Source organism: Betta splendens, chromosome 6 (assembly GCF_900634795.4).
Source record: "Betta splendens chromosome 6, fBetSpl5.4, whole genome shotgun sequence".
Lineage (NCBI taxonomy): Eukaryota > Metazoa > Chordata > Actinopteri > Anabantiformes > Osphronemidae > Betta > Betta splendens.
This window is the reverse complement of record NC_040886.2, coordinates 15,801,908-15,825,407: the sequence shown is the minus strand read 5'-3', so window position 1 is coordinate 15,825,407 and position 23,500 is coordinate 15,801,908. Positions and strand designations below refer to the sequence as shown.

Sequence of the window (23,500 nt, the reverse complement as noted above, 5' to 3'; positions counted from 1 at the left end):
GCGGTTCCACTTGGAGGTAAACTTGGACGCGCTGAAAGACCTCGCCTGCAACTCTTAGACTATCAAAATACTGTAAATCCGTTCCCTCACCTCACCCCCTCTCTCACACTGTTCATCGGCGCTCAGACAAACACGCTTCTCTTTGTTTCGCTCTTCTTGAAACAGAGAGTGTTTCACTCAATGCACCTTATGCAGTTTGTCGCTACAGCAGCTGCCCTGGTTTCTACTGTGTAATCCGTAGATGCTGTACGTGTGTGTGTGTGTGTGTGTGTGTGTGTGTGTGTGTGTGTGTGTGTGTGTGTGTGTGTGTGTGTGTGTGTGTGTGTGTGTGTGTGTGTGTGTGTGTGTGTGTGTGTGTGTGTAGACAAATATAGACGTGTAGCGTGTCTCTTTAAATCCGTCCATGCGCTGCAGCCGCTATCATGATGCACATGCAGACAAAAGACACGCTTCCCCCTCGCGGAGCAGCCGCTCGGACATGAATCTCTCTCCACGGGCTGGAGGAGTAGGGTTACTCATGAGCCCATAAACATGCGCTGGCGTTGGTCCAAGGCACTGCACTGTAATTACAAACGTTAGAAACAATATATAAAAGACCCTTCCCCGGCAAGGCCGCGTCCCGCACTGCAATTAGTGTCCTTGTACAGAATTATCGCCCTTCAGCAGCTGTCGCCAGGCTGAGCCGGGGCCTTTAATTGGCAGTGTCCTCCTCGGACTGCTGGAGGACGAGCCCGGCGTCTTGCTTCATCTCCGCCGCCCTCTATTCTTGGGCATTGTGACTTTTTTTTGCTAACGATGACGCGCTAGCTCTGTCGCCTGCGTCGGCGGCGTTAGCGCGTCGCTAAGGCCGTGCTGTACTCCACATGTGTCAGCGGCGAACAAGCCGCGCTGCGATGTGCAGAAAGTTGCCTGTTACGCTCACAAGTACACGTGTACGCGCCGCTTTGCCCACGCACATTACACTGTGGGCTTTGAGCGACGCGGCGCGGCCCGGCGTGCCAGAGTGCGCACACGTATGCGGCGAGTGGGTGCTAGCGGGCAAGGCCAAGGCCGCGGCAGCGCCCGTGTTGGTGCCGGGCAGCGGTGGTAGCGAGTAGAGAGTTGGCCGGTGTACAGGCCATCAGAGAGGGTGCGGTGTGTTGCATGTTCTACTAATGAGTTTCCTTGGCCAGGCAGGACCGTGGGGCGAGCCTATTAGTAAACAGGCTACAGAGAGGAGCCCCTGCAGCCGCCGCCGCTGGCTTCTCTGGCCGATCGCTCCCCTCCGTCTCTGCCTCGCTCTGTTGTTCTCTCTTCCCGTCGGTAAATTGCGTCTCTCTTCAATTCTACTATTCTGCCTCTCTGTTTCTATCCCTGTCTTCTTGTAGGCAGTGCGGTGAATTTCGACTTCAGCCAAAGGCACAAACAACTTGGGCGACGTGGAATCACAGGCAGACAGTCACAGCAGCATTGTAAGTACCATAATGTCCTGTAGATGCAATATGTAAATAAACTGTTGTGACTATTATTGTTTGAATTTCTTTTAATGACACGGAGTCTGTGATTATATGCTGTGCAACTTTAATTTTAATGTGCGAGGCATTTAACTGCTATGTCTGCTATCTATTTTGTGTTTATTTTAATGTGAGCCTGCTCCAGATCTAATCGTAATGACTGTACATTGGGCCTTTATCCCATTCGAAAGGCTGAGTAGTCCCAAAGGCTTGTTAGCGTAGCCAATAAAAAAAAAAAAAAGAAAACCAGCGCAATCTTCAGAGCATGTGCGTGGAATTCTCTCGGGTTGCAATCGCAATTGTCCACGAGGCATGAAGCAGGAAGTCTTGACTCTCTCTCTCTCTGTGCCAGGGCCTAGATCTGTTAGAAAATGGCTTCCACTGTGCCTTCCAGCTCTCAGCTCCCTGCCGCCATTTTGTGCATCGCTGCCAAAGTAGTCAGGTAGCAGGACGAGGGGGGACAGAGGAGAAAGCGGGTGCAAATGAATGCGAGGTCCAGATTAAAATAAACAGCAGAGAAGTAGAAACTGGAGAAGAGATGAGACTTTGGCGCATTTCTTTCTGTATTTACTTACGTAGAGAGGCTTTTAATTGTTGCAGATTGACTGCATACACGCAAGCAGCCTCCTCTCTGGACCCAAGATTTTCTTCTCAGAGAGATGACCTTGGGTTGGTGCCATGAACAGCTACTTTCCATTGAGGCCAGGGCGCTGGCAGGGCCCACCGCTGTACGACCCCTTCCCCTCCTCCACCCTCCACCCAGCCTCCCTAACGCAGCCCGTCCGCTGGTGGGTGAAGCTCCAGGCTCTGCTCACGTACCTGTCTCCACCCTCACCACAGTTGCTGCAGCTTCAGAGCCCATTGTGCCTGCATGTTGTGAACTCAATAAACCTGCAGCCGCACCCTCCAGCGGCCTCCACAGCCGCCTGCTGCCAGCCAATCAGGATTTCGGTGCACGCCAGGCATTTGATTACATGTGCAGATGTTATTAAAGTCCTCCTCTCATCTGACCCTACAACCACAGATACTATATCGAGCTTACAGTAGGTGTGCGATGCTGCTTTACTCTTGACGGGCTCATTGCTAAAGTTACACGGCACACAGGTCGATTTTGTCGATACAGAACGTGAACCAAATAATTGGCTGATTTGCTGGATGCTGCCCATCAACGTTAAGACAAAGATCACCTTCACAGAGACCTGCTAATGCCTTTACTTGCCCACCCCCAGGGGTCACGGTAGCAGCGGGTGCATTTTGGGTCCTTTGTGCATTACAAGCGGCTTTGATCGACTAAAAAGACAAGTGTGCTGGATATGCGGGTGCTTCGTCTGTATGGGTTGCTGTAAAACCCGGCTCACTGTATCAGTGTGGGTCTTTGCTGGCACGGAGCTGATTTAGACTCTAGGTGCAAAATATAGCAGAGGTCCCTCCAGCAGTAAAACGTGGCCTATTTAAGCCTGTCACAGACAAGCCCTCATTGAGACCTGCAGCCAGTGGCTTTGCTACCAGTCCAGAACCTATTCTGTCCCCTTTGGCTCCCCTTTCCTTAATCTGGCCATGTGTTTACATGCGGGACAGAGTGGCCTCTATATTGTGTTTGTGGAATGAATTATGAACACTATTGCATAACTGGGGGCATATCTTTACAGCATCTACCCAGAAACTACAGCGCGACTGCGTTGAACCCGGCCGAAGTCTTGGGAGTGATACAGTGACGCCGGCCGGCCTGCCTGCGTTTGTTTATGGTTATATAGAGCAGATGGCCGTGCAACATGGTCACGTATCACACACTGGCTGCCTTGCTGGCACTGCCACACACGCAAACGCTTATAGGTCCAAGTGTAGGAGCTTCGAAGTGGGATCCAGTCCGTTCGCATTCACTTTTATCTGTAAGTAAGAAAAAGCATCGAACATCTTTATCAGCTCGCTGTGTGTTTCACCTCCTATTGGCAGCGGCCCTGCAACTATCGGCGCTGCCTCTAATAGGCGCTGCCACATCAAGCTCTTCCATGCTCACTGTAATGTATTTACAGCCTCAGCTTTCAGCTGTGACTCCTAACTGCTGTAGTGAGTTTGACTCCAGCCTGCTGTAGCCTGGGGGTAACAAGCTCTTCAAGGTTACAAACCGTTCCGATCCCTGTCTGCCTGCTCCAGCCCGCTGTCTGTCAGCTGAAGTTCATATCGAGGGAGAAAGGTATTTGTCCCACCAGCTAAATATAGCTGGCAACAGATGCAGCTCGATGGGACGCTGCCCGAGCTGAAAGGGGCCCTGCAGGCAAGCCAGAGCGGAGCTGGGCATGCAGACGTCCCCTAATAGACAGGGGCTCTACAGGTCACCAGCAGCCACATCCATCAGCGCTGGCACCGAGCTTGTCATCGGGAAAAAAACAGTGCCTATCATGAATAATCCACGACTCACCTGCCAATAATTCATAAACGAGTAGCTGTGCAGACCTTTCCATAGGCCGTGCCCTGCAGCTGCCTGCTGCCGCCCCTCGCCGCGTCTGCAGGCGCATGTGTGTACGTCGCGTGTGAGATGAGAAGCAGCTGGCGAGGCCGGGCCGAGCGGTCCGGTCGACCCTCGCTGCGTGCCCTGTCATTACAATGATGGGGCTCGTTTTTTACCTCCAAAGATAGGGCCGTGGGGGCTGCAGCGGGATCGGCTCACGCGGGCTGATCCAGCCCTCCTCACCTGGCATGTTTATGGCTCTGCTGGGGGAAGGGGCCCGATCATCTCAGAACCTGACAGTCGTGACGTATCGTAGGCGTGAGCGCAGGCACGCTCCGTCACACGTGTGTGTGTGTGTGTGTGTGTGTGTGTGTGTGTGTGTGTGTGTGTGTGTGTGTGTGTGTGTGTGTGTGTGTGTGTGTGTGTGTGTGTGTGTGTGTGTGTGTGTGTGTGTGTGTGTGTGTTGACCAGAAGTCAGGCGTGGACCCATACATGCAGCTCCTCATGCACCAACGCACACATGTCTCTGACCACCCTCACGCGGACCCAGATAGTCCGTATTCGTTCATTATCTCGACTCACCCAGTGTTTGCAAGCTGAAAATCTGCCTCACACAGAGGTGACGGGGAGGTCAGCCTGTCTGACTTTGAGCCGAATCCCCCTGTGGCTTGCCCCAGCCTTCCCCCCTGGCATGTGTAACAGGACCTACCCATGCAGCCTCTCCTATTCCCCCTCCTCTCTCTGCTCCCCTCTGGCCCTGGTATAAATAGATGGGTCATGCCTACTGTTCTACCCTGAGGGGTCTGGGGGGGAGGGGGGCACAGAAACCCCTGCGTCCATTGCGTCTGTGTGGATTCTTCCTGTCTGCACCCAGAGACCACTTCACTCGCAGCTCAATGTACAAGCAGCCACAAACAAAGAAGGGATGCACAAGCGAGTTCAAATACACCTCCACCTTCTTAATGTATAATACTGTAAACTACAAACACAAAGCTTTAAGGTAGAGCTGAAGGTGAATACAAAGAGCAGTGTGAACTTTAATGAGACGTTATATGTTTACACTTAATCGAAGGTGAGTGAATGTCTGAGTGTGCAGGCATTTTGCATAGGATTCTCCAACTAAAATGATCAAGCGACCTGCGTAGAGTATGTATCCGTTCCATTCCAAGCCCACAAGCCTCAAACACAGGTGGAGAAGCCACATACAGCCACCACGTATGGTTTTTAATTATAGGCTGAGTGAAACTATAATGTGAGGATGAGGATGCATATGAGGAGTGTCCAGCTGCTGACTGACCACACACCAGAACCCGAAGAAGATCCAATTACAAGGTTATAGCACTCCGCTATACTATCACTGCAGTGAAACTAAGCTTCCGTATTGATTGATAGGCGCTGTAGCACTTAGACCCAAGTGTGATTAAATTAAAGTGGTGTTTTAAACAGTGCGTCCTGTGTGAAAATGCTATAAGCTAAATGAATATCATGTTTTGCTCGATTCCCACCTATTTCTCAGCGCATTTGCATGTAACGGGTTTGCATTCGAATCTCTGTACTATCTGTGCATCGCCGTGTGTGTGTGTGTGTGTCTGTGTGTGTCTGTGTGTGTCTGTGTGTGTGCGTGCCCCGCAGTGTTGACTAGGTGTCGGTGTGACATTATGAGGTGTAGAAAGCAGGACTTTGCACCTCGGCCCCTCTAAACAGCTAATGGAGGCGTGGGGCTAAAGCCGTGGATCAGTTACAGACGTTCAGCTTTCAAGTCGACGAGCGCTCGCTGAGTTTGCACTTTCGAGAAGGTTGAGTTTCCAGGTGGACGAGCTCTTAGTAAATGAGGTGTTTTAGATTGTGTTGCATAACTGAGTAGAGAGCCCTAAACGAGCGTGTGTGTGTGTGTGTGTGTGTGTGTGTGTGTGTGTGTGTGTGTGTGTGTGTGTGTGTGTGTGTGTGTGTGTGTGTGTGTGTGTGTGTGTGTGTGTGTGTGTGTGTGTGCGCGCGCGCGCGCTTCGGTTGCAGATTTGTCCTCTGTCGTACATGTGTGTGTGGGTGTGAGTGTGAATACTTCCCTGTCACCGGATGATAGCAACTGGCTTCACTTGAAAGCAGTAACTTTCTTGGGCCTGCTCTCTTTTGGTCGGGACCCCAGAGCCATTTACTATATTAGACTGAAGTATGTCCAGTCACCAGAGTACGAGGGCCGAGGGCCTTGACCTTCCCTTATGAAGTCTGGGCCCCTCGCTGGCGAGATGCACAGCGAAGACAGACGGCCGATAGTGTCTTCCTACTGTGCATTTTGCTAAATGTTACTATTTGAGCCATTTAAAACGAAAAATGAAAGTTCATCTAGTTTGATTTAATATATGCACATTCTATAGCAGGTCCCAGTCCCACACTGTACCTTTCCCCGCCCGTGTGTCTTTGCAGATTTCAGTCCGCTCGTCCGACGCTTCGTACGAAGACAGTGCTGAATAATGCAGAGAGCCTCCGACTCACCGCTGAGCAGACAGAATGGGGCCTCTCGGCTTAAGGCGCCGTTGTGTTGTGCTGTGCGCGTTTGTGCCCACACCGATGGGATAATAATACTGTGGCGGGACTGTGTGTTCTGACGGAGATTACCCCGCTGTGACCTCCTTTCACGCAGGACAGGGAGGTCTCCTCGCCGGCGTGTGAATCCACGCAGACCCACACACAAACCAACAGATGAGGATCGTCCGATGCTGTAGCTGCTGCGGTGTTAGCGACCCATCTCCGAGGAGTCAAATCTGAAAGTCACCCTGTTGATGTAGCTCTCCATTTTCCTTTTGTTGCAGAAGTAGCAGATTCCCCGCGTGGGGCTGTGACGGTGGAAGCTACCTGACGCGACGGAGGCGGGAGGTGACGGAGGCGGCGGAGGCGGAGGCGATGGGCCGGCGTCGCCGCCGCGGCTGCGTGTTATAGAGCAGGTGAGAAACATTAGCTGCAGCCCTCTGCTCCGCACATGTGGGCCAGGATGTGCGCTCGCTGGGGCTCGCCCACACTCACCGCTCGCTCCAGCCCTGAAACGCCTGAAAACCCTGTGAACGCTGAGAGCGAAGGGAAGAGGCAGACGATTCCAAAGCGGAGCTGCTGTTTTTATGTTATCTGGGACACGTTTGCTTCAGTAAACATATTTAATGAATGTCATGCTGCAGCTGATTAGCTCTGTGCTACTAATCCTTCTTATAGAATCATATATATCCAATCATCTGTGTTATGGTTCTCACAGCGCCATTTGAATGATGTACTGGCCGCGTTTGAATATGGAAATGTCTTAGTTTTGCAATTTGTTCGGGACAAATGGTTCTTGTTGAGCGATTTGAATTCGTCCTCGGCTTCAGCCCTGAACCAGGTGACCCTCCTGTGACGGCGCGAGGCGTCCCACAGGAGCCCGACCAGCGTGTTTGTGTTCCTGTGAACCATAAGCACTGTTTGGCGTTCGCTGAGGTGTGGATTACCTGCATGAACGGTGACCTGAGAGGACTGTGTGTTTTAAAGACTGTCCTTTGGGGTGAGGTAGTAGGTTGTATAGTTTTAGGGTCACACCCTTCCTGTCAGATAACTATACAACTTACTGTCTTTCCTGAAGTGGCTGTAATGTCGTCAGACGCCGTTGTTGGAGCTCCTGGATCCGGAACAACTCGGTTTTTGGACCCGCAGCGTTTGGTAGACGTGGGTCATTAATAACTTTGTAAGGATTTCATGATTTTGATTTTATGCTCAATAAAATGTTTTATTATCATAAGTGTTGTTTATGTGTGACTGGGTTTTTGTATCAAACATCAATACTCATATTTATTTAATATTGCCAAATCACACATTATTGATTCAGTGTAAATAAAATGCCAAAATCTTGCTCTCTCGTACAAGTTCCACCCGCAGGTAGTTTCTGATGTTCGTACGGGGTGAGGTAGTAGGTTGTGTGGTTTCAGGGTAGTGATTTTGCCCCATCAGGAGATAACTATACAACCTACTGCCTTCCCCGAAGGGCAGCAATACTTCGACATGCTTCAAGCCAGCTGGACTGTCCAGGCCCGCGTCCACAGCTCACCCCTCGCCGGTCCGGTGCCTCCCGTCCATCGCAGCAGCAGAGGAGCTCCAGGTAAATCTGTTCCAGGGGATGTGATTCAAGTTTTCTGCTCCAATTGTTAATAAAAAAATATGATGAATCAGTTTGTCTTTTTTGTTTTGTCCTCACGTGTATTACATTTAAATTTAAAAATCTTCCTAGAAATAAAGGCTTAACAAACCTCATCCCTGTTGAACGGTGGGGGAAATATTCAGACGCCATTAAAACAACATCTAGTTCCATTTAGTCCTGGTGTCCGTGGCCTGAACACCGAAACAGATGGCGACGAGGGCCGTGTCGTAATCTCACCTCCTGTGTTACAGCGTGCTTCATACGGCAGCAGATGATTCCCTTAATACAGTCTCATGCAATGGCCAGTCGCTATCGGGCCAACGTGGGCATCGGACATTCCTCGCTGTCTGAGACCGCCGCCCTGTATCTCGTATCAAGGCCAGACTTGGGCCTGTCATTCACACTGAGGCCCCGCTTGACCCCTCTGTCCGCGCTTCACGGTCACATAAGGCGAACGCGCGCGTTACGGTCAGATTCACGCCGTCTCATTAGGCTCGTGGGTTTACTTCAGCTCGTGGGTGCACCGAACATGCAGTTACACATTGATCAAAGGTCTGGGACACAATGGGAGAGCTGATGTGACGGTGCCCAGCTCAGAGCTGTAACAGTGCAGCGTGGGAAAACTCTACTGTATCCCAAGTGTCTAGACCAGTGTTGGGTGTATTTGAATGTGGGCTGCACCCACTGTGTACTTGTCTCTGCCCGCCACCATATTGAATTGATTTGAGTCTTGGCCTTGGTGATAGAGCAAAGTGCGCTGAATACTAAGCCTGATGAGACAATGGCTCTGTGTGCCTCCTGTCTCTGGGGCTGTATGTCCAAAGGCTGTCCTCCATCCTTCATCTCCTGCCTCGCCGCCTCACCAAAAAAATCATTCGCCACGGGATATTGTTTTTCCGAGCAATAAGGAGCTAATGAAAAGCTCTGGCGACACAGGAGCCTATGAGTCAGAATTCAATAATATAGTGTTGTTTCATGTGAAGTTGCCAGGAATTTCAGAAGAATAACACTCACAGCGGCCGTTGCATGATGTCATGGCTTTATAAAAGCAATAGTGTTATTGATCGATTGTAAGTGGAGAGTATTGAAGGCTCTGTGTGGGCAGGCCATTCAAATAAACCACTGAGCAGCGCGCATATGCTGATATTAAGAAAAGCTAAGCCCGCATCAATACACACTGCACTAATCTCTGCTATGGTGTCTATGAAATATAATATTCAGTCTGCGATGTGAGGCATAGGAACTAATGAATGTGTTTCTATAGCGATGGTACTTATTCCATATTTAGATTTTGCACATATAGGAACAACCTACCATGCAGGACAGCGTCAGTAACGGCACCAGGCCTCCGTCGCTCTGCTACAGGTGAGACGACAGCGCCACCTGGTGGATGCAGGTGGGACTGTCATGTTTCACGTGTCTCAGCATCATAAATGATACAAGCTGTTTAGATTAAATTAGCTTTTTATATTGTTTAGTAAAGCAGAAAGGTTCTTTGTTTATTATTTTTTTATATTATTGTTATATGTTATTGGGCTCTTTTTCACTGAAACCTCAATCTGCTGTGGAATAGGCCTATCTTAAACAGCCGTCATTTGCTTTTCCTGCAGCAGGGGGCAGCACTGATGTGTCTGCGGGTGAGTCTACTGTCCTCCTGGAGGGCAGCGTTGGGAAATGTTACTCATTACACATCACCAATTACAATGGGACGTAAAACTCGAGGGTCCCTTTCACAACCAGACATGTCTCCACCAGTCCTCTGTCGCCTGTTGCAGCAGGTTCAGCTCTGGGACAGTCTAGATGTGTTGTAAGTAAATGGGGCACTTGTCCGGACATTATCTACAGTAGATGTGGAAAGCGTTCAAAATCTTCCCTTAATTGTAAAAGCAGCTGGCGACTAGACACAAAGTCTTGACCAGAGCTTTTTACTGTGGACTGTCTGCTCTCATGAGTCGTGTTGCAACGAGCCGCATCTTCTCTGGCTGTTTCTCCATGTCCTCCTCGCGTGGTGAAATCCCAGAAAGCCTTGGACGAGAGTATTTGGTGTTGCAGGATTTTACATTGATTGGCTTCATATTTGAACTGAACTGCATCGTCCTCAGCATTCGGTCATTAAACCAGCGTCTGCCTTGATGGATGGATGGAGGAAAGCAAAAACAGCTGTGACTCTGACAACACCTCTAAAAGTTCTAAAAAGGGGGATAATACACAAAGTAGACACGTGCAAAGGCAGTGTGTTATTGGGAAGAAGGAGGAAAATAGGAAAAATCTGTATTTAATTTGGGCCCCAGCATCTATAACGTCTTAACTAGTGACCTGACTATTAAAAGGAAGGTTTCAAGTCTCTCTTGAACTAGAGAGAAGCTCTGCTTGTGTAATAAAGACAAGACAAATGTAATTTTTCCAAAAACACCGACCCTGAATGTTGAGCTGGAACGACTCCATCGTGGTCTCGGGAGTCACGGGGAAGAGCCGGGCCCTGAGCCAAGCCTCTGGCAGCCAGTCCAGTAACGTGGGCAGACTGGGATTGGGCGCTGGGACGTAATGAGGAAACAGGGGAGCGGAGAGGGGAACGGGGGAAACTGGCCGAGGAGACGGAGAGTCGTTAATGGACAGTCTATTGCAACAGTTCGACTGGAAAGCGTCGCCACTTGGCGCAGAGTCAGCGTGAAGCAGCGATTCCTCCAGTCGCTGTTAAACTCGACTCGAGGGCACTTTGCTTGGTGCTTTCTTTGTAAAGTGGCTTATATCTATCTGCACACATCGCATCAAATTCAACGTTACAGTAGCGAAAGTTACTCCTAAATACAGGAGCTGGTGGACGCGCCTTTACGCGCACGGTGACGCAACCCGAGGTTCGGGGGCGTCCTCCTCCCGGCGACGACCGCAACCGCTGCGCGCTCTCCATTCGCTGAAACCATAGGTGTGTCGGGGGGTGTGCGCCGGCCGCCCGTGACATGTCCGCCGTGACGTCACTTCCGGCGGGTGTGAGCTCATAGCTGTGCTTTGTATGGACGTGGTGGGGGATTTTTGACAGCGGCAGCGCTGTTGGGAAACAAACCAGGACGCGGTTGGGGCCGCGGACTACTTTCCCCCCTCCGTCCTGCCTCTCGACGGCTTCTCAGAGCGACGCTTCCCGGGGAAATGACCGTTTCGGATGCGGCTGTTTGTCGTGGAGGTAAACGATGTCTTCACATTCTTGTTTAACCAACGCGTCCTGCAGCAGCTGTAGAGGAATTTTCGCGCAGATGGTCGCAGCTTGGAAGCAGCGCGTGGGCTTCGTGTTAGTTTTTTATTAGTTAGACCTCTGTGCGGTTCAGAGGCTGCACCTGCCGCTCTACGCGCATCGTGAGTAAGATCGTAGCCATTTAAAGGGATCATAATCGCATTGTTATCGTGTGGCGGCTCACTAATCTGCGGGTTGCACGAGCCCGCGCGGCCGAAGCGGTGACGTGAGGTGTTCATTTCTGCACACAACTGGTTAATTAACGCAGCCTGTTACTCAAAGAGCGACGCGAGGAAGCTGCTGCTTGCCTGGTTTGGTCTGAAGCTCAGGGATGGGGACAAACCAGTGTTGGGTCATAGTAAAGCGCTCAAAGTACCAGTAAACACCTGCTCTTGGGTGTAACTCTGTATTATTATTAATATTACTGCTGAAACAGCTTAAGCAGGGTCTGCTTTTATTGCACAGTGGACAGAATGTGATAGGAGAAGCAACAGGTTCTGTGCTGCATGGATCTGATTACACGCAGGGTCCTCAGGATCCCACCTCCTGAGATTAGGCTCCAGACACTTGGAATGATTTTTATTATCAGTGTCCAGCGTGTTTGCAGTACTTTGCTCTATTGTGTTGAACTGATGGGGGACGAGCTGCGCTGGTTAATCTGTAACTGCAGGTCCGGAAATAAGGCCGAGGTGTCGCTTTCTGGCGTTTGCCGGCGTCGTCGGGTTTCTCTCCAGGCTGATGGATGAGGTGAAGGCAGATGTTCCTGCCCTCGGTCCCGAGGCGCCGCTCCGACCTCCGCGTCACAGACCGTGACACGGGCCTGGTTCCGTTTGCTCGCCCTCGAGCCCTGTCTGCACACTGACGTGGCACCGGGACCGAAGGTCCGTGGTCAGAACTGTTCTGACGCGTCCTAAAGGTCTGTTAATGATTCTGATCAAATCCTGATGCCATCTTTTTTTTTTAAATTGCTAATTGCATCAGCCTTCACACTGAGCGTGTAATCAGTGAACTGGCTCAGAGACGATCCAGTAAAGTGGGGCTTTCTTCATGTTCACTGTTATCAGGGAGCCCAATGCATTAACCTGGTCTTATCTCACGTGCACAGTGCATGTGGAACGTACTGTCTGAACCGAGCGCCTGTCCAGACAAACACTCATCCTTCACAGAGCCCCTCCTGCTTGTGTTGCTTTCTTTGCTGGTAGTTTCTGTCTGCCTGCGTTGCTGCTTTCTGGAGGAACCTGAGGCCTGTAATCACCTTCTGCTCGGCTGCGTTCACAGCTCAGTCACGGCGAAGGTTTTCTCTTTTTTTGGCCTTTTTTTGTAACGAACCGGACTTTCAGGTTGGTCCTGGTTTGTAGGTGTCGGGCTTATTGTTTGTTTCTGTTGGGAGCCCAGAAAGAGGCAGATTGTAAATATGTTTAGCAACACACGTTCCTCCGACCTGTTTTTCAGGTCGCTGCACCAGTGCTGACGGAGCTGGGCGCAGTCTGACAAACTCACGGCTGAGGACAGAATGTTTTGTGTTTATTCAAATTTCAAATCAAGTTTTCTGCAGGTCCAGAGCTTTTAAGCATCCAAAGTACAATAAATGTGAACGAGCGTTTCAGTGTAACTCATCACGTCCGGATTCATTGACAGAGGACATGAAACAACGGGAAGCAACCTTCCGGAGCTGGTGTTTCATAATAGAAGTTGACCTGAAGTTTTGCATCTGACAATTCTTCTACACTCATTGATGGATTCAGTTCCACTCATCTAACCTAAAGTACCTGAAGTAAGACAACGACACAAATGCAGATCAAACGCGGTCGTGGCTTTTTAGGTGTTTGTGGAGCGCGTTCCTGTCCGACGTCTCCCACCTTCATCTCGGCCCCATCGTTTCCTCTCTGAGCCGACCTTATGTCAGAGTTCCTGCGGGTTGAATAGGATTGGGAGTGTCCAGCCAGACTTAAGAGTAAGCAGCTCTGCACAGGAGATTGTCTGTGCTGGTGATCAGGGAGGAATGCTGGGACCACGAGGGGATTTACGCGGCCTCCTGTGGAAACATCTTTCCGCTCACGACCGCTTTGTCTCACCTCATCCCAGCGTTTGTGCTTCGCCTGCAGGTGTCACGTCCCTTCAACACCCAGTTTGTCTAAGTTCAGGTCGGGTCCGATGCTTATCTGTGACTGCGATGAAGAAATCCTCGGTCACCCCATGTATCACTAACATGGACGTTGTCTGTGTTTATTAGAGTCGACGTTGGCAAATGTCAAGGTAGTGGTTGTTTGGTTTCCTGTGTTTTTAAAAATTGTTACATGATCTGATCAATAAATAAATAATTTATTTTTGAACATTCAGTTGGTTTGGCAGCCAGAACAACTCCAGCGCTAACGCAAATTAAGACACACAGCTGAGAAATGCTCACGGCCTCCAGTTGTTTTCCCAGTTTTCAGCTCGTCATTTTTCCAAACCTCCCTCAAAACCAGTTTTGGAAAATTCTTGAGCATGAGTTTTCCAAGTTGATGTAAATACATATTCACTTTATTGTAATGTGAAGCTGTTCCAGTGCTCCACCGTATCTGCTCAGCAATCACAACCCATAACTCTATATTGTTTTATTCCATCTTGGCATTAACCTCTAATGTAGAAGCGCTTATGGCGTCTTCCCAAATGAAGACACGCTTGTGAGCGGAGCACTGGCCTCAGAGTTTGCAGACCCGGGCGTTCGCCCGCTGTCCTTGTGTTGCCAGCGGAGGAAGATGTTGGATCTTGGCAGAGCTGCTATTCTGATCACACACTCTTACTGTGTGTAAGCGGTGCAGAAAACGCCTCATCCTGCAGTCTTTGCATGCGTTTTACAATTATGCCTCAGTTAATGTGTAAAGGCCCATTAGTGTGTGCATGAACCCATGGTAATGATAGCGTACGCCGTAAAGTGTCTCAGGTCGTACAGTTCACTCATCACGGGTGCAGGCGCCTGCCTTGTTACCTCAGCTCCACATCTGTCAAGCGATAAACACAGCTGCAAGGGATCGCAGCCCTTTCCCCACTCCGCTCGCTTACAGTTTGTCCGCGCTGCCGAGGCCTTTTGCAACGGTGGCCTGCTCGATCCTTGGGACTGGTTTGGAAATGAGAACAGAGTGGCCGGCGCTTGGCACGAGGCGGAGGCGTTGCTTAAGGACGGCGGTGAGGCTGCAGCTGGAGGCGCTGAGGGGTGACGCACAGCTGGGGACACGTTCAGTGCTGCAGGTCAAGGTCAAACAGCTGCTGTGTCTTTACTGATACCTTTGATTCATTTGTTATGATTGTTTATTACAAAGTGTTGTCGCACAACAGAAAAGTAATTATGAGGACTTTATTTCTTAATGACGCGTCGTATAAAACGGTATCTAATTCTCCTGATTCTATCTGGTGATTTTGCGATAGCGCTCCTCTGAACACAACACTCATTATTCTGACATCCAACGCTCTGCCGGTGCCGAGGCTGGGGTCCGCTGGGCTTTATGTAACTCTTTTATTTCCCAACTCAGTGCAGCGGTGGGTATTGAGCACGAGGACCGACGCGGCAGCAGCTCGTCTTGAGTAACGCTCGTCTTCATAGAAAGCCACAAATCTTGTCCATTTAGAAACGGCGTAATTGGGAAACGCACGTTTTCACTGTGAGCGACCACGAAAGCCCCCGGGAGGAAAAAAGAGCTGCAGCTGTTGCTTTGACTTAGTCCAGTCAGTAGAAGAACCTTTATCTAAACTTTATTTTAGAATTGTTAATAGGAAGCATCTTGAGTGACACACACACACACACACACACACACACACACACACACACACACACACACACACACACACATTTTGACTTAGTCACTTGTTGACAAAGGGAATGATGCAACGCTAAAAGGTCCAGACATCGATTCGGACCTTTAACACCACATTTGTTATGTTCTCTACGTAGAAATGTCACTGAGCACGATAAGGCAAATTACCTGATACCTGTCATTATCATATGGCTCATCTGTCACACACTAATACTAAAGTCCAATGTCATTTACGCCCCTGGCCTGTACTTTGGTCAATCTCCACAACGATGAAAGGCTGCCGGCCGGCCGGCCTATCGGCCCTGATTGATAAGGGCTCCCTGGAGTGTTTACACTGCGGGCACGGCTGAGCTCATAGAGTTCACTCCTCAAACAAATGTCCAGGCGGAGCAGACGGGACAGCCCCATCAGCCCATGTCCCTGCCTTAAGACCAGCGCTGCGGCCCGGGACCCTACAGATTACAGGTTGCTCAGCACTCAGACCACAGGATCAGGGGATTAAACATTAACCTGCTCGGTGTCATGCACACAATCACGCAGTGAATGGTCGCACACGCTCCTGCAGGGCTGCATGTCATGGTGCCGGGAATGAAGCTAGCATGAAGATCTCATGCTTTGTGGATGAGGCAGGTGGGAGAGTTTTATTTACATCCTGTTTCTGCCAAGTTTCTTCTTCTCTTCTGTACGAGAGCGTTTGTGTTGGTTGTTGATCTTTGTTGACTTGTTGATGGAGAGCAGGACGCTTTGTGTTACATGATGCCTTACATCACAGCGGCTCAGCGACTAAACCCTTTTATTCGTCAGCTGTACTGATCATGTGGACAGTGCATAAGTGTCACAGGATTAGAGGACATGATTCCCTTTAAGTACGCTAATTATTGATGGATCTACATCAGTGGTGATGTAGACGATCACAGACGGAGGGTCCAGGTTGATGAGTTTAACACGGGGGCTGGACAGACTTCCAGTAAGTGTATGGATTATTTATGCTCCACTTGCACATCTGGTGTGTGTGTGTGTGTGTGTGTGTGTGTGTGTGTGTGTGTGTGTGTGTGTGTGTGTGTGTGTGTGTGTGTGTGTGTGTGTGTGTGTCGGCATCGCCGTGGCATCGTCATGACGACCTTGCTCGTTCTCGGTTCAGCCTTTTGTTAACGTTACCCCCCCCCCCCCCTAAGACCAGCTCCAGCGCCACCAACACGCATGACCTTGCTCATCTCCTCCCCGGCGTGCAGTGGCCCCGCTGGCTGAGCACAAGAGAGGTCTCGACCTCAGGAGACAAAGAGCCGCTGTCACCGTAGGACTGCGGTCTTCTTTTCCCCCCTGCGCCTCCTTTGCTCGCTGGGATCACGCCTGCTGATAAGGAGCTTGCTGCGTGGCGAGGCTGACGTCTCTCCCGGTCGTCCTCCGTCTCAGTCCATTAGACCTTGTCAGTCTGCAGCTAAGCAGCTCATTGTGTTTACATTCTCCTGTATTGTGTGGTGACAACACTGGGTTAGTTCGGCCTACGACTCGGGGGGGGGGGGGGTGCAGATACTGCACTTGTGACATGTACACTATTTATACAATCATAGGTGGGATGAGGATGAGACGCTGCGGAGTGAAGTGGCCCCTGAACGCGGCGCTCGGGGCTGAATACTAAACAGACTCGCTTTATCCCGAGCCTCCATTCTGAGTTGTAGCCATGTTGTGGGGCGGTCAGTAAATCTGTCTGCTCGTGGGCCAGGCTTCAGCAACGCTTCAGTGGCTGGGAACCCTCCTGGCTCCTACTCTAAGGTTCAGTCTATTTGGACTTTTTATTAGAGCTGAAAGCTTTGCTGAGCTGATCTATTCCATAAAAGCCACAATTTTTTTCTTATTTAAAGTAGCGGGTTTTATTGCATGTTTTATTGCATAACTGGTGTCTTTCATAGAGAAGACATCACTTTCACCGCTTCAGGTAATGACAGGGGGAGTTTCCTAAACGTCTAAGCTCCGCGTGCCACCACATGCTTAACAAAGTGTGCTAACGCGAGGATGATGATTGTTTCCTGCAGCTTTACCTGCTTTGTGCAGTTACCGCGGCAACAGGCTCCAGCGACCTCACTGATGATTGAAAAGGTGTCACACATAGAATGTTTAACAGTATTTCTATTAATTCTATTCTATTTGTGGAGGAACTACATGCAAATGATCTTCGTTAGTCACTTGTGTCATTACACTGACTGTGGTATAAATGACCCCCCCCCCTTCCGTCTGCATCTTAGTGGGGCCTGCTGGAGAGAAGGGCTTAATAAAGATTGACCCAGTTTCCGTGCAGATGTATGAAGTCTGCGTATGCGGTGCTGGTCTGTTTAGTCCGGATAGATCAGCTGGGCCTCTGTGTTTCACAGCTCCTCCTCGTTCAGACCCGGTCCATCCAGACCCAGCTGATGTAGAATAACAGACCTATCCGAGCAGCCCCCTCTGCGTCTGTGTCTGTCCCACTGAGGCCTGTGTTCACAGCTGCTGTATGTAGAGAGGAGGGGCCTGTGTTGTGATATAAGATACTCCCTGTCCTTTTATTCTTTCATCGCCTGCTGCATCAGCGCTACCCGCTGGCCCCAAATGTATAGCAATGATATGATATGATGCAGAATGACACTGTTATATACTGGTGACCAGTAAACACCTGCCAGAGAAGCCTTGTGTGCCATCATAATACTATCTTGATGCCAAGTGAAGATGTTTAAAGCAGCTGACACTCACATTTTGCTGGGTCTGGTACTGTGCACTGTAATCTCTAGAAATGAAGGCAGAGGTGACCTCAGAGATGAATTATCTCATCTCTGTTTGCCTGCCTGGATTTCCATACGACCTGTTTGTCCTCTGTCCTATTTCTGTCCGCCCTCCCCACCACCACCTTTCCCCGTGTCTCCAGTCTGATGAGTGAAAGTGCCGGCAGCCGGTTCCTCCACTGCGATGGTCGACATGGAGAGCCACTACCGCCCCCCGTCTCCCCTGGAGGACCCGGTGATGGATCCGCTCTGCGGGGATGACGGCTTCATGGGCAGCATGGAGGAGCTCCAGGACATCTCCCAGTCCATGGACAGTGATGCCATCAGCTCCTTCGACGTCCCTGAGTACCAGTCGTCCAGCAATGGCTCCGAAGGCTCCACCGTCCTCGGTAACCAGCTCTCCTTATTGCTTTTGTATAAATAAATATAAAATATCTCTTTAGCTCATTATTATTGTGGTGAGTTTACTTGTACTGTGTTTTCTGAGCAGCTCAGTGTAACCTTGTTTTTTTGGGGGGGGTCCCTCATTTTAGGCTCCTTAATTAAGTCCTACTACGCTCACTCTTACTCTTTCACTGGCGCTGATTGACCCACTTCCATGCCTTTGAGCAGCAGCGGCAGCAGTCTTTGGACCCCTTTGTCTTCCGTCTTATTCCTCCCTTTCCTTTTTTTTACCTCCGTGTCCTCCTCTAGCCTTCGTCCTTGCCACATATCCAGGCTGGAATTCACACATTCCTCAGCTCCCATTCCCCACCTCTCGGGAAACATCCACTTCGCTGTTGTGTTTTCTTCTTGAATGGAAGTCACATGGACATGGGGGAAATTTATTCTACTACCAAATGGTGCATAAAGCCAAGACCGGTGAAAGACACTAAACATTTAGTGGAACAATTAGAGGTTAGAAAAATCCAGACAATAACCTCACTGTATATTGATTTACAGCAAATGGAGAAAATTAAGAAAAAACCTGATTCTGTATGAATGTGTGAATACAGATACATATTATTATTTTCATGGAATAGGAGGATTTCGCACAGACAACCTCGTTCTGAACGTTCTGCCTGGAATCTCTGCATTTTCAAAACCAGGGGTGATTAGGGACTAAATGTAGGATGTAAAACACAAAATTCAAGAATATTGTTCTGAAGTCCTGATTATTCAAGAAGTATAGAAGAATTTCCAGAGCAGATCCTGGATCACGATCTGCTGCCGCAAGCTGCTTATCGCAGTTCATGTGGCTTGACTTAGTGCCACTGTTTTGTACCATTTCTATTTGTGTACCAGGCCGGTTCTACCGAGCACGTTGCCTTCACAAGGTGGAATTGGAAACTGCTGGCAGCCCGTGGGTAAACCACATGCCCATTTTTCCAGAAGGGAAGTTGGTAACACTACTCCGGCTCTCACTGCTTGTGTCAGGCATCACACCGCAGACGTGCTCGACTGCTGAGAAAGCAGGCGCTGCCAAGGAACATGCTGCTGCTGCTGCTGCTGCTGCTGCTGCTGCATGAGGAGGGTCTCTAAACCCCTCTATTTTTGCTAAAAGGCTATTTTTATTAGCTTTTCAGCACATCTCTCACTGATCGTCCCTCTGTGTGGCAGATGCTCTGACGCCGGCGTCCAGCCCCTCGTCGGTGGTCTTCGGCCTGGCGCTGTGCCAGGAGGACTTCTCCTCCTCCTCCTCCTCCTCGTCGCTCAGTCTGGAGTGTCGGGTCTGTGCCGACCGCGCCTCGGGCTACCACTACGGCGTCCACGCCTGCGAGGGCTGCAAGGTGAGCGGACGCCAGTCACGCGCCGACTTCATCACTGTGCTCCCGCGCCGCGCTCGTCCTCGTACACCGCACACCTCCTCTCCAGTGTCAGAGCCAAGTGATTCACCTACTAGAACATGCAATCAGCCGTCCCAATAAACATTAGCAATCAATAACAAGTGGAATCATAACAGGGACTTCAGAGCGGTGTGTCCTCTCTCAACAATCCTTCAGTTAATGGTTTACGCGCCGTGTTGAAGAACAACCCAAGGCTGCTTTTATTAAGGACGGATAGTACAACCTGATGTGTTGATGTTTTTACAGTCTCAACATTTTTGATTCTTCCATGTTAAACTGAGTGAAAAGCAGCTGCTGGAGCCAAAACATCTGTCCATCCGCACCATGAATCTAAATGCATCAGCCGAGACATAGGGAGTGCAGGCATAAAATACATCAGTTCAGTCTCCTCCTCCAATCAATCCACTGATACACAACCATTCAGACCAGAGCAGCAGTTCAATAAGGCCCAGACTGTGTTCACCTACTGTAATTATGGTACGCTTTATATCAGTCCAGGTGAGTTTGTTAATTGTTTTTGCTCCTTTGTATATTTACCATGAACTCAAATCAGAACAGAAACCGGTCCAGTGAAAGTAGAAGTGAGGTGCATCATAAACAGGTGTCCCTAATGTGGTGTGTGTGTGTGTAGGCAGAGGAGGAGGTTGACCTGTAAACACACTAATACACTGATCCCTCCACGGCCGTGAACACAAGCAGTGCTGGCATGAGGCCCGTCCTGGCTCCGTTCCAGCGCCTTCACGCGTGTCAGACAGGGGTTAGTGTGTAGGAGCCGCTCAGGCATGTCGCACTTATTCTGCGCGTGCTCACGTGCTCGTAGCGTGGAAACCGCGGTGAGCTCGTCGCGTGGCGCTGCGTCTGCGTGCGTTTCAGGGTGTTTGTGCTGTTCCATCACAGTTCCAGACCCAGCTGATCTCGCTGTTCTTCCTGCAGGGCTTCTTTCGCCGGACCATTCGCCTGAAGTTGGAGTACGACAAGTGTGAGCGCCGCTGCAAGATCCAAAAAAAGAACCGCAACAAGTGCCAATTCTGCCGCTTCCAGAAGTGCCTGTTGGTGGGCATGTCCCACAACGGTGAGTCCGGCTCCTGTTACCTGTAAGCACACGCCGGTAGCGCGGCCATAGCTGTGATGCCGACGGGCACGGACGCAGCATTGAACCACCTGATGCTGCGTGTCTGTGGACGTGGGGGGGGGGGGTTATGTCTGAACATCTGCCGATGGCTCGATGTGGAGGCAACAGTGCGCCCGGACCGGTTATGGACTTAACCTCTTCCTTCTAAAGGCAGTTTCTGCCACCTGAACGTCCCTATAGGGTCTCTGCGTGTCCCTCTCCAGTATCACTGGACCAGCAGAAGGCTGGTACCGTATGTAACCCAGACACCAACTATGTGTTTACAGTGAAATCATGCAAAAGCAGATGATTCAGCTGAATAACAGACTCCACCACTTGAATCAGAGACTCATCCTCTCACCATCTTAGCACATGGACTTATGCTCAGCTTAACGCCACTCACTTCCTTTCATCTTAATTAGACTTGGCTCCTGCCCAGGTGCCCACGGCGGAGCTTTACCGGCTTGTGATGGTCCATCGACTTTGCGAGCCGTAATCTAGTGGGTCGTCTTTGGTCGGTGTCTCGTCCTCGCTCAGCTCTGGAGGATGTCTGGGTTGGGTGCTGGGGGGCTGGTTGCAAGGAAATCAGATCCAGTTATACTCATGTAGCCTCATCCTCATAATTACAGTCAATTGGTTGAGATGGATTTTGGATTTTCAGAGGTGCGTGCGTGCGTGTGCGTGCGTGCGTGTGTGTGCGCACGTCTCGGGTTAGAAACAGTTCATCTCTAATCTCATTAGTCAGATGAGATCAGCTCATCTCAGACGCATCCTCTCATAGAAAAACAACTCTTAAAATGCCCTTCACACAACTGATGCTCGCTGTCAACAAACACGGTCTATTTTTAAATTGGAGGAGAGTCTACTTGGCTCATTTTCTCAAACGGGCACAGCTTATGATTGTGCATATTTTGATTTGCACATATTCATCCGTCTCTTCATCTGCTCTTCACAGCCATTCGTTTCGGTCGCATGCCCCAGTCGGAGAAGCTGAAGCTGAAGGCGGAGATGGTGACGGGGGAGCGGGAGGTGGTGGATCCCCAGGTCGCTGACCAGAAGACTCTGGCCCGGCAGATTTACGAGGCCTACCTCAAGAACTTCAACATGAACAAGGCTAAGGCTCGAACCATCCTCACCGGCAAGACCAGCAACCCTGTACGTTGACTAAGAGTGGTGGGTTGGTGAGTGAGATGCTCATGGCTCCGTGGATTTCCTCACAGATCAAGGTCACGTTGTCTTGCAACTTTTGGCCGCTCCGTCCCCACGGAAGGGATTTTTCATTTCACTTTAAGCACAGTGGGAATTTGCAATCGGCCCCCTGTCTCAATGTGAGCTGGCACACGAGCCCGCTGAGGTTACGCGCAGCAGCCGGCGACAGAAATAGCTTGCTCAATCGATAGCGCAAGCCAACGAACCAGCTGGAATCTATTTGCACAGACGGAGTCTAGAGGGTCAGTGTGTGAGCCCGTGTCGTCCCACAGCTCCACCGGCTTTGTTCCTCAACGTAAACGTCCTCCTACTGCAAGTCATGAAGTCATTTGGATGCAGAAAGGTGAAAGAAAAGAAGTAGCTATTGTTTATGCGTCGATTTCCAGTCGGGTTTGACTCAGATCAGAAACACTGATCCGCTGGAATATGATTTACCGTCTTGATTGAATATGAATGAATACGGCTGCTTCTAAAGCAAACCTAGTATTATTAGTATTTAGAAATGAAAGCACGTGGCCACAGGCCACAAGAGGACAAGCAGCATCATGGAAGGATTGTAAGTGAGCTGTGGGCTTTAACCTTCGACCCAATAAAGCACCAACGTCAGTCACCTGCAGATCACACGGCGTCAGTTCAGGCACCGAGCCCGACAAAGAAGCAGGCTTTTATAGCCGTTGCATCATTTGTTTGCAACATCAGATGAAGTGTTCAAGGAGCGTCTCAGCTGTGTGCTCTGACGTGGAGGTGCCTCCCATGCCTTCCATTCTTACGCCGGCCCACATTTAGCACAGCGCTGGTGAGTCACACCTCCGTGATGTGCAGCAGCAGGTGTAGCAGGCGCCAGCCTCTGACCCACGGGCAGCTGGGCCCGGCTCCATCACCCCTGACATGAATGGATGTCAGTCCATAGCTTTTCCCCTGGTTTCGCAGTGAGGTTACGTCAGGTTTGTGTCGGTACAGTTTATGTGCTGAAACTGATGAGTCCTTTCCTCTGCAGCCTTTCGTGGTGCACGACATGGACACCCTCCAGCTGGCGGAGCAGACGCTGGTGGCCACGATGGTCAGCTCTGCAGCGGCGCTGAAGGACCGGGAGGCGGAGGTTCGGATCTTCCACTGCTGCCAGTGCACGTCTGTGGAAACCGTCACGGAGCTCACGGAGTTCGCGAAGTCCGTCCCCGGCTTCTCCAGCCTGGACCTCAACGACCAGGTGACTCTGCTGAAGTACGGCGTGTACGAGGCCCTCTTCGCCATGCTCGCCTCCAGCATGAACAAGGACGGGCTTCTTGTGGCGTACGGCTCGGGCTTCATCACCCGGGAGTTCCTCAAGAGCCTGCGGCGGCCCTTCAGCGACATGATGGAGCCCAAGTTCCAGTTCGCCATGAAGTTCAACGCGCTGGAGCTGGACGACAGCGACCTGGCTCTGTTTGTGGCCACGATCATCTGCTGCGGAGGTGAGGGTGGATCATTTGTTCTAGCTTTACTGGTG

General features: G+C 50.5%; 1 protein-coding gene across 3 annotated transcripts in view; it reads left to right on the top strand.

The window, feature by feature from the left end:
- pparab (peroxisome proliferator-activated receptor alpha b) overlaps positions 1–23,500 on the top strand; it is a 72,895-nt gene that overhangs the window by 46,329 nt on the left and 3,066 nt on the right. The window contains exons 4-10 of one of the 3 annotated variants that reach the window (XM_055509568.1): positions 1,368–1,451; positions 6,750–6,881; positions 18,012–18,257; positions 19,468–19,637; positions 20,628–20,766; positions 21,761–21,960; positions 23,012–23,465. In XM_055509568.1, coding sequence (XP_055365543.1) covers positions 18,053–18,257; positions 19,468–19,637; positions 20,628–20,766; positions 21,761–21,960; positions 23,012–23,465 — 1,168 coding nt within the window. In that variant the 5' untranslated portion in view covers positions 1,368–1,451; positions 6,750–6,881; positions 18,012–18,052. Of the gene's footprint in view, positions 1–1,367; positions 1,452–6,749; positions 6,882–11,053; positions 11,274–15,586; positions 15,746–18,011; positions 18,258–19,467; positions 19,638–20,627; positions 20,767–21,760; positions 21,961–23,011; positions 23,466–23,500 lie in introns of those variants that run through there. The other 2 variants (XM_029153261.2, XM_029153262.3) reach the window with 2 other exon arrangements.